The sequence below is a fragment of the Carassius gibelio genome, chromosome B1 (assembly GCF_023724105.1).
Source record: "Carassius gibelio isolate Cgi1373 ecotype wild population from Czech Republic chromosome B1, carGib1.2-hapl.c, whole genome shotgun sequence".
In the NCBI taxonomy this organism is placed as follows: Eukaryota; Metazoa; Chordata; class Actinopteri; order Cypriniformes; family Cyprinidae; genus Carassius; species Carassius gibelio.
Genome location: NC_068396.1, coordinates 31,402,809 through 31,413,088, shown reverse-complemented (window position 1 = coordinate 31,413,088; position 10,280 = coordinate 31,402,809). Strand labels below are relative to the sequence as shown.

General features: G+C 35.9%; 2 protein-coding genes across 3 annotated transcripts; one reads left to right on the top strand and one right to left on the bottom strand.

The window, feature by feature from the left end:
* Window positions 1-94: 94 nt before the first annotated feature.
* Window positions 95-1,125, top strand: smdt1b (single-pass membrane protein with aspartate-rich tail 1b). Of its 2 annotated transcripts, none has more exons than XM_052546223.1 (3): window positions 95-295; window positions 662-805; window positions 906-1,125. In XM_052546223.1, the coding sequence occupies exons 1-2, from the start codon at window positions 134-136 to the stop codon at window positions 797-799; spliced, it is 300 nt and encodes a 99-aa protein (XP_052402183.1). In that variant the 5' UTR covers window positions 95-133; the 3' UTR covers window positions 800-805; window positions 906-1,125. The 2 variants fall into 2 exon arrangements, with proteins under 2 accessions (XP_052402183.1, XP_052402182.1); XM_052546222.1 differs by having other exon boundaries at window positions 100-295; window positions 903-1,125.
* Window positions 1,126-1,800: 675 nt separating this feature from the next.
* triobpa (TRIO and F-actin binding protein a) lies at window positions 1,801-10,018 on the bottom strand. Its single transcript, XM_052544897.1, has 12 exons — window positions 9,714-10,018; window positions 9,496-9,552; window positions 9,217-9,285; window positions 8,953-9,042; window positions 8,753-8,862; window positions 7,033-7,468; window positions 6,737-6,956; window positions 5,545-5,638; window positions 5,294-5,453; window positions 4,013-4,126; window positions 2,707-2,793; window positions 1,801-2,130 (listed from the first exon to the last, which is right to left on the bottom strand). The coding sequence occupies exons 1-12, from the start codon at window positions 9,717-9,719 to the stop codon at window positions 1,969-1,971; spliced, it is 1,605 nt and encodes a 534-aa protein (XP_052400857.1). The 5' UTR covers window positions 9,720-10,018; the 3' UTR covers window positions 1,801-1,968.
* Between the last annotated feature and the right edge of the window lie 262 nt (window positions 10,019-10,280).

Sequence of the window (10,280 nt, the reverse complement as noted above, 5' to 3'; positions counted from 1 at the left end):
TATTCAATAAAACACTAAAGTATATATTTTTTATGAGTTTAGTAACCGCCCGAGATAAATAGCTCAAATTTACCCCGCCCCCTAATTACAAACGCAAGAAGGGGCGTGTCTCTGGAATACACAAGCAGGAAACATGGCGTCGTTGGCAGGTCGTCTCTCTCGGGCTTTTTTCCTTAGAAATACGGCATCGCTGATCCGCAACACTGGCCCGAAATCAGTAAACGCACCAGGAACGTGTTTCAGCCGAACCGCCGTGTCAACCACAACGGGGGGTGTCCTTCCTAAACCAGTTAAGGTGCGTTTATACGTGTCTAATTGCAGCTAGAGACTGCCAAAGGGACGCAGCATCTAGGGTTGGGCTTCGTCCTGGCCAATCACAATTAAAAATGGCTTGACTGACACGACCAGCAACCAATCAAATGAATGGTGCGGCACGTATCTTATAAAATAAGGAAGTATTCGTGTACGGTTGTTTTTATAAATCATTTATTCAAAGACATGTCAGTTTAATGATATTTCAATTTTTCCGTACTGTTTATACAAAACTCATTTTCATATTTTTTATTTTAAATGTACATTCTTCAACCAGCACCCATATATTCTTATAATTATTTGTAATAATTATGAATAATATTACATTTAAGCTTTCATATTTCCGCAGGTCCCGTTCGGTCTGACCCGCATGTTTATAGTGGTAATTCCGTTCCTGTATGTCGGTAATCTGATCAGTAAAAATTTCGCTGCTCTTCTGGAGGAACATGAGATCTTCGTCCCAGATGATGATGATGATGACGACTGAGTGCAGGTACACGTAATACATCAATTTAATAACCATACATATACTATGCGTTACTGTGTGTATGTGGTTTTCAGATATTCATGTTCTTGTTTTTTCACTCCAGCAGTCTGAAGATCCTCTGAGCTGTTCCAGATGAACAAGATATATTTGTGCAATAATGAAGATGGTCAACACATTTTGTGTTTACATCCTGCATTACACTAACCATGTCCATAAGCCAAAGTTTAATGCTGTTTTTATGTTTTTGAATATTGTCAAAGACAAAATGACTTGAGGTTGCCCTCCTCAGCTGCCTCTCTTCTATTTAATAAATTGCTTGAATGTTATTTGCTGGTTCTGGTTTTGTTATATATGTAATGTCTTTTATCATACATGATTTATTTTACAAGATTTAACTACAAGACAAATACATTTGTGCAAGGTTTACTAAAAATAAGCTTTATGAGATTACTTTTATTACTTAAATATTTGTAAAAAAAATGGTTTAATGTTTTGTATTTGTTACTATATGTTACACACATTTATATATATATATATATATATTTACAGAGAGAGAGAGCGAGAGAACATGAAAAAAAAAAAAAAAAAAAAAATATATATATATATATATATAACATTAAGACATAGGATTAACATTTATGATTTGGACTTAACATTTACATTTAGATTTAAAGTGAAGATTTAGATAAAACATTAACATTTACCTTTAATACTTTGTTGTAATAGTCATATAGTTAAATTTATATATATATATATATATATATATATATATATATATATATATATATATATATATATATAAATATTAAATTAATATTTTTTTTTAAATAAAAATATTGCATAAAGTTTATTTTTAGTAAAGCCTGCATAAATGTATTTATTGTGAAGTTAAATCTGACTAGTTTTTCTCACACATTTTATTTTACAAACGATACCCCATACATTGACATTCATACACTTTTACACATTTTTTTTTTCACGTGTTTAACTTAGAATATATCTTGATTTAAGAGCCTGGAGTGTTTATTGACTTTCAGCACCACTGTAGTTTCTAACCAACAAGATAAAAAAAGAGCTTCACATAACACAGTATCCTGTATACACATGACCAAAGGGAGATGGAGAAACCGGTGCAGCCCATCCGTCTCATTTGCCCTCTTGCTGTGCTCTCATTGGTCGGTGCTGTTGCCTAGGAGACGCCCCTCCTCCAGTGCAGCATCAGTGAGTTTGAGATGCTCTTTAAGTGCATTGATGTCTCTCTCACTGCGGCCCCGTAATTCAGTCAGCTCCACATACACCTGTTTATAGCGCTCGCTCAAAGCTTCATTCTCCTGCAGGCAGAGAAACACTGTTACTACACACATAAACAATAAAACCAGTGATTATTCATGGCTAAGCATCACCATAAAGCTTTTCATATATATTAATACTGAAGTTGGTTTCATTTAATTTACACTACTGTTCAAACATTTGGGGTTGATAAGATTTAAAAAATAAAACAAAAATATAATAATATTGTGAAATATTATTGCAATTTAAAAGAACTGCTTTCTATTTAAATTTATTTTAAAATGTAATTTATTCCTTTGTATTTTCAGCATCATTTCTTCAGTCTTCAGTGTCACAGGAGTTTTGAGGAAACCGTGAATCTTGATGCTGATGAATATTACATTCAAAAGAACTGCATTTGTTTGAAATGGAAATCTTTTGTCACATTATAAATCTCTTTGCTGTCACTTTTGATCAATTTAATGTATCCTTGCTGAATAGAAGTATTAATAAAAATAAAAAAAATTTACTGATCCCAAACGGATTAGGTTAGACCACGTACACTTTTTGACAGTAAGACTGGGAACATGTATAAAGTGAATATTTTTCATTTAGATTTTGTCACACAAACGTTGTACCTTAGTAAGAGTTTGGACCTGTTTCCTGAGACAGCTGATCTCCTTGTGTAGAAACTCCACCTCGCTCTCCTTCACCTTCAGTAACATCTACAGACGGACAGGGACATGTCAGCAATACTCCATTAATAACTACTTTAATAACATTTTGATTTAATTCAGATACATTTACTCATCCATGTTTTGACCACATTATAATGAACAAACTACATACTATTTGTTTTTGCAAAAGCTCATTTGTCATACCATGGAATATTTAAATTATGTGCAAAAAAAGCTGAAGGATTATTCAAATTGGTGGAAATGACCCAGTGTCCAGTCGCAGCACCTAAAATATGTTTTCCTTCATAACTGGAAGGGGAAAAAAAACTAGATTATTAACACCCGCACTAGTGTCATTATAAATAATGTATAAACCAGCCACACAAATGGACAAAGACAACAAATGACTGTTCATTTAAGAAGTAAATAAATGAATGTAAAACGCCTCACATATTGATAGATATTTGCTGGAGTGTGTGCACGCTGGAGATCAGTAGATGGCAGTGTTTGTCTACAGAAACACCAATCACTCACGTCACATGCCCCGCCCCCGATGACGTCACCAGCACCCCTCGTCGAAAACTTCACAATATATAGCTGTGTAATTATACTTCATCCAAATTTGTGGATTTTGCTCAGATTAACCAGACAAAATGTTTCATTTTAAGACCTATCAAGGTATTTTAAACACAGAGATCTGGGGAACATGTCAAGATGTCTTCATATATTATGAATCGAAAATGATTTCTGTAAACTTTATGTTGAATCCTATGATTTTATATGACGGATTTCATATACATAAAAGTAAAAGTGTAATTCTAAAACATGTTTTAAAGTTTATTGATTCTCTTAAATGTACTGATAACAAAAAATCTAAATATACAATTATATTTGCTGAAAAGCTAACTGAATGTAATATCTAGTAATTACTGTCTCCTTTTTTCTCTCGTTCGTGCAGTCTTCAGTGTCACATGATCCTTCAGATATCATTCTAATATGATACACTCATTGTTTTTCTCCTTAAATGAACAGTCATTTGTTGTATTTGTCCATTTGTGTGGGTGGTTTATAAATTATTTATAATGACACTAGTGCGGGTGTTAATAATCCATTTGAACCATAGTGTATATTTTTGGGTGCTTGCAAGATGACTGACTGAGCATCAGATTACATTTTATCTTGTATGTATTAATAAATCTCTCTGAATCTTCATGAAATAATGGCAGGCATTTTTATTTCATGTATAGGTCAAAGGTCACAGCTTTACCTCTAGTTCGGAGGTGCTCCTTTCGTAGCTGCCGAGGGAAACCACTCCTGACCTCTGACCTGTGATGAAGGATCGCATGAGACTTATCTCCTCCGTCAGACGATCCTGCAGTTCCTGTAAGAACAGGAAATGTGATTTTGACACGTCCAAACTGAAAACCACAAACACGCTCATTCACACATGGACAAAGAGGTCATTATTTGTCTTCACGCTGATCTGAAACCCATTTTGTAGCATTTGTGTAGTGGCAATAACCCTGATTAGTATTAGTAATCCAGTCCTGGGTGAGTAAACAAAACTCAGTCACTCTTCTGAGAACTAATGAAACAGGATGCTGTCTGTTGAGACATTACTGTGCAGACACTGACATCCTTATCTGTTTCACCTCTGACTCACGGATGTGTGTGTGTTGTAATTTTAAAGGTGCTGCGAGTTAGATTTCAATATCTGACATGAGGATTAAATGTGCTGTTTCTGAATGATCGCGTTTATGAAATTAGTGCACATGAACTTCACCATAATTACAAGTGGGAAAATTTCTGTAAGCTTCTTTTCACGTTAGGAACATAATTTATTCAGCAAGGATGCATTGAGTTGATCAAAGGATACAGTAAAACTTTTCATAATGTTACTAAAGTTTTCTATTTCAAATAAATGCTGTCCCTTTGAACTTTTTACTATTCAAATAATCCTGAAAAAATATAATATATATAATCAAATTAAACATTAAATCAGCATATTAGAATGATTTCTGAAAGATCATGTGACAGTGAATAATGAAGTAATGATGCTAAAAATTCAGATTGACTGCAGAAATAAAATACATTTTACAACATACTCGCATAGAAAACTATGTTAATTAAATTGTAAAAATATATTTAGCTTTTTCACTATTTTTCCTGTATTCTTGACTGAATAAAAGCCTTGGTGAACAGAACAGGCCATATTCAAACATATTAAAAATCTTACAGGCCCCAAACCTTTGAACATACATTTCCCATAATTCTTTGTGGCAGGATACGACTAACAAAACATCAGTTTCACATCTAATGCTTTATGTCACACTAGAAGTAAAAAAGCTTTGTGTCTTTGTCAAAAAGTAAAAAAACTAAACAACCGAATCACATTCTGATTTCCTTATATCCGTTGACATCCCAGCAGAACTTCAATCACTGTTTTTTATTCCCGTTAGACTCAGAGCCAGGGTGCATACACACAAGTGTGTATCATACATTATTTCATTGGTGAATCTGTAATTCATGGACTCTACTTCATGTCTACCTGGTTCTCTTGCCGGAGCTGCTCCATCTCTCTCTCCTTCTGTCGGATCTCTCCGTTCCTCTCTTCGGTGTTGCTCTGGATGCGGTTGAGCTCCACGCACTGCTGGGAATATCGCTCTGACAGACCGTCCAACTCGTGCTGCAGAGCGAGCGACTCGCACCTGACACAAACACAAGATCCTGGATATCTTATTTTGCTCATGATTATCTTGCTGCATGTATTGTGTATGAATTGTCTAAATGTGTACGTACAGCTGTTGTCTGACGGAGGGGTCTGTGGTCTCTCCTCCGTGAGCCTTCAGCTTCTCAATCTCCTCCCGATGAGCTTTCCTCAGAGCCTCCATCGCTGCAGGGTGAAGATGAGACGTGTGACCACAAGCTTAGTACTTAAAATGATGGAGAAAAGTCACCTGGTCATATTTCAAAATCAGTGTTACTTTAGTATCACTGATATACATGCACGGTTTTTCTTAATATGTTGAATTACATAGAAGAATTCGGTTTTGTTTCACTAGGATTTTATTGTTTTTAAATTTTTATCATTTGTGTTTTTTTTTAAACAAGTCTATATATTGGTAGTTCACATTAATTTGTATTTATTCGTTTTCAAGGTGATGGTGAAATGTACACACACGTTCAAGTCTTTTATATATATTTTATTATAAAGCTGATTGGTTGAGCCAAGTTCAAAGCTGTTTTACAAACATACACCTTTGTTTACTTCTGCAACCACTTTGATGGAAGCACAACTGTTTCTGAGGAACTACATTGTTTGGAGGAAGAATAATGTTTTTATTAACATCATTACACTTCATTTGCTTTATTTTTGTCGCCCCTTAGCCGTTATAAATTCACAGTAAACCACGGCTTCACAGGGCTTATTGCTTTATTTCACGTCAGTTAACATTTTATTTCAAGTAGTGAAAACGTGTTATTTTAATGATTGATTTTTATTTAACAATAATTTGACTCAGCTTTAATTACTATATTTACAGTTATAAAAAAACGTTCACATGTTTGGGATTTTTAAAAATGTTATTCTAAAGAAGTCTCTCACGTTTAAATGGTTATATTTTTGATAAAATATACAGTAAAAACATGCGTATTTTAAAATATAATGTCATTTATTTCTGTGAATTTTCAGCATCATTCCTCTAGTCTTCAGAGTCACATGATCTTCAGAAATCACTCTCATATACTGATTTGATGCTCAAGAAACATCGCAGATTATCATCAATGTTGAAAACAGTTGTGCTGCTTCACATTTTTGTGGAAAACATAAATCTGTTCAAAGTTCAAAGTTCAAAAGAACAGCATCTGTTTGAAACCGTAATCTTTTCGAACATCATAAATGACTTTCCTGCCACCTTTGATCGAATGTTTCTTTCTTTAACGATTGAATGACACTGTGATGTTCTTTCCCTCTTATTTGGGCCATACTGACCTTGCACTGCGTTCTTGGCTTCCTCCTGCAGCAGTCTCTGTTTCTCTCTCTCCATCTCTCTGCGCTCTCTCTCGTGCTCGTCGTGTATCTTCTGCCGTCTCTCCCTGTGCTCTCTCTCCAGCTGCTCCAGCTTCAGAGCGCAGGGCGCATCAGGACCACAGACACCAGCAGCCACACGGACCTGACGGAGAGCCTCGATCTGCTGCCTCAGAGACACCACCTGACCAACACACACACACAGATGATGCAGATTAAACGGTCCTAGACCAAAAGGATGTCTGAAGCTAAAAACACACCTCCCCCTGAAGACCCTCATTTGTTGTTTGGGGGTTCTGGACACCAGCTGGGGACCTTTTCTCTCCGATCGGAAGCTGCTCAAAGTCTGCCCACTTGCTCTCGATGTCTGGCCCGGTCTGAGCGTCAGGAACCTGCGGCCGGGACAAAATCACTGGAGTCACGACACCCTTCTTCAACTCCACCTTGTCCCAGGGGTCTTCGCCCTCCCTGTCAGAAACTCCCTCTTGGAACCACTTGGTTCGGCCCTCCAGACGTCTTTCAAGCTCTCGGTCGCGGCCCTCGCCGGCTTCCCGCCGGTTGGGTAACGGTGAGGACGTCATGCGGGGTTCATCCTGATACGGACCGCCGACATCTGACCCCGGGTCATGGGGTGTGAGAGGTGCATTCTGGGAATCAGAGTCCTCTCTGTCGCTGATGTCACTGTTGTCTGGGTGTCTGAGAACAGACAGAGATATCAACTTCCTACTTCTGAAAACAGGAACCTAAGTCAAACCTCAAACCTGCTTCAGGGAAACATCAGTAACGTTATTTACTCTAACACTAGCTTGCTCTATGCTTTTTCTATTCTATCTGTTTTCTTTTTATTTATTATATTATTTAAAAGCCCTTGCTATGTGTACTGTGTTTAAGCTAACGGAGACTTGTTATAGCACTTATGAATCACTTTGGATAAAAGCGTCTGCTAAATGACTAAATGTAAATGTTATTTCAGTTTATAAGCTCAAAGTCAAATCTTTCAGATGACCATAACCAAAACAGGAAGATTCATGAATATTTTTATATATTTTTATATAAATGATTAATGGGTGAATAATATATGAAAAATGTTATGTTTCAAACCAGTCAAAATGCAAAGAATTGCATTTAGCATGAAGTTTTTTTTTTTTTTTTTTTTTTTTTTTTGGCAATGAGACATTATTTTTATGACAATTTCACTGTAATCTAGATATTTTATTGATGTTCCAGCTATTTGTTTTTCTATTTTATTTTTGTTCTATTTTAAGTTTGTTCTTAATTCTTCTTATTACAGTGATGATTCTCATTAGATGCTCATTATTGGAATGTTATAGTTGCATTATTGCAAATGCAACTATTGTATCTTATCAAATATGCTTAATTGTCATTAAAACACTTTATAGAATGAAAACTAGGTTTCATCTCTTCTCTCAAAAGACAAAACATTATCTTTTTTTTTCTTGACAGTTTCTGAAATCTTACAGAAAACCATCATCAAAATAGCAAGATTTTAATGTGGATATTTTTTTATTATTTGAATAAACACATATATTCTAAATACCTTGAAAACATCTCACATGAAATTTAATTTAAAATATAAAAAGATTTTATTTTGCACAAATATTAAGCTTTGTTATATTAATAAGAAAAGCTTTATGGACATAATTTTAAGAACATTAAGATATTTTTGCATTATCTTCACTGCAATCCAGCTATTTTACTATAAATTTAAACTGTTACTTTTCATTATAAGCACATTATTGTATTTCTATACAGTATGGATATCAAATAACTGTTAAACATGCATTATAGCAAATACTACTACTGTGAATTATAAAATATGTTTAAATGTCATGAAAGTAAAATATGAATTTTCCTAAAAACATTGTCATATCTCAAAATAATTTTCAGACATGTTCTTGACAGTTTTCATGAAATCCGCCCATGTCTGATTCTGTGTTTATTTCTTCAGCTCTGTCCTACCGGATGCTTTCAGCCGAATCCCTGAACGATATTCTCCTCCTGAGTGTGTCGATCCAGTTCCTCCTGATCCTGGAGGTCATCGCGGACAGGGTCACCAGTCCATGACGCATCTGCAGATCAATCACAGAGGTCTGACACATAGGAATATTCTTACTTTTGTCCAATGAGTGGTCCTCTTAACTTCTGTGACACCTTCTTACATGCAGTTGAAGTCCATAGTTTTTATCGGCATCGAATTCCTCCACTCGCAGACAGTGACGTAAATAAATCTCCCCATCTGCCTCATCTCTCTATCGGGGCGGAAAAACGCAGAATTCAAGATAGTGTCGTTAAATAAGATCATGCTTTCAGATACTATTTGACAAATTTATTCGAAAATGTATTCCATGTTTTCCACATGACATATCTGTACAGTCCTTAGATAATATTTAATTTGCAAGTCAATGTCAGTGGTTCTCGCTCACCTCTTCAGCCACAGAGTCTCTATAGTATCTCAATCCTGAATCAGAGATCACGAACCAGTGCTTCCTCCACTACAAACAAAAACAAGTACTCATAGTTGTTTGTGCATTTCCACAAAGCAGTACTACCACACAAATAATCAAAGCCTTGTCTATTTTTCTAGCTCCTTGAACAAGATTTCAGGCAAAATCAAGGGAAATATAAAAAATAAAATTATGCCAACTTCCTTATAACAGCCATAGACATGCAATAGATCAAGTTCAACAGAAGCAGACCTGTACCTCTTCATCTTCATCCAGCATATACATCCATCCCTTTTTACAGAGCGGAAGATCAAGCTTTTAGGAAACAGAATCAGTTGCGTTAAAACAAGTGCATGCATAAGGAATTCAATACAGTACAAATCTTTCAAGAGCAACTGTATGACATTTAAGAGCTCACACAAACACACACAGTTTACGCAAGTAATTCAACAAACACACACATTTCAATGACTTACCGACATGGGTGTCCGGTTATAGCAGGCATGAAATAGGAAAGAATCTGCTTTAGTTGCTCAATTCACGCAAGTACGAAGTGTCACAGAAACGCTTATCCGCACGAGTAGTGCATTAAATAAATATAATTTCGCGCTCATTTAAGAAAATGTTGCATTAAACATAAATAGAACGTGTACGAAAACTTTAAATTATCCGCGCGTGACTAGGCGAGCATCTCCAACAGATGGTCACGTGACAAGACTCTTCCGCGAAGAAGCAGCTCGCGGTTTGACACATCAACAAACTGACCTGTACAGCTCCTCTCAGCATAGTTTAAGCGTCAAATCCACTCACAGCTTAACTAAAACCTTTATATCTAGCGCTAAGTATAACGTACTCGCTGTGTAGGAGGTCTTCTGCTAACACAAACACCTGTCTCTGAGCTAGAAACCGAACACCTCAGCGTTGGTCAACTAGAAATGAGTGTAACTTTAGGAGACTTTACCTGCATCTGAGGGGGCTCTTCTGGACTTTTGTGCTTCCCGTTTACCATCCGAACGCTTTCTCCATTTTTGCTGAACCTCTGA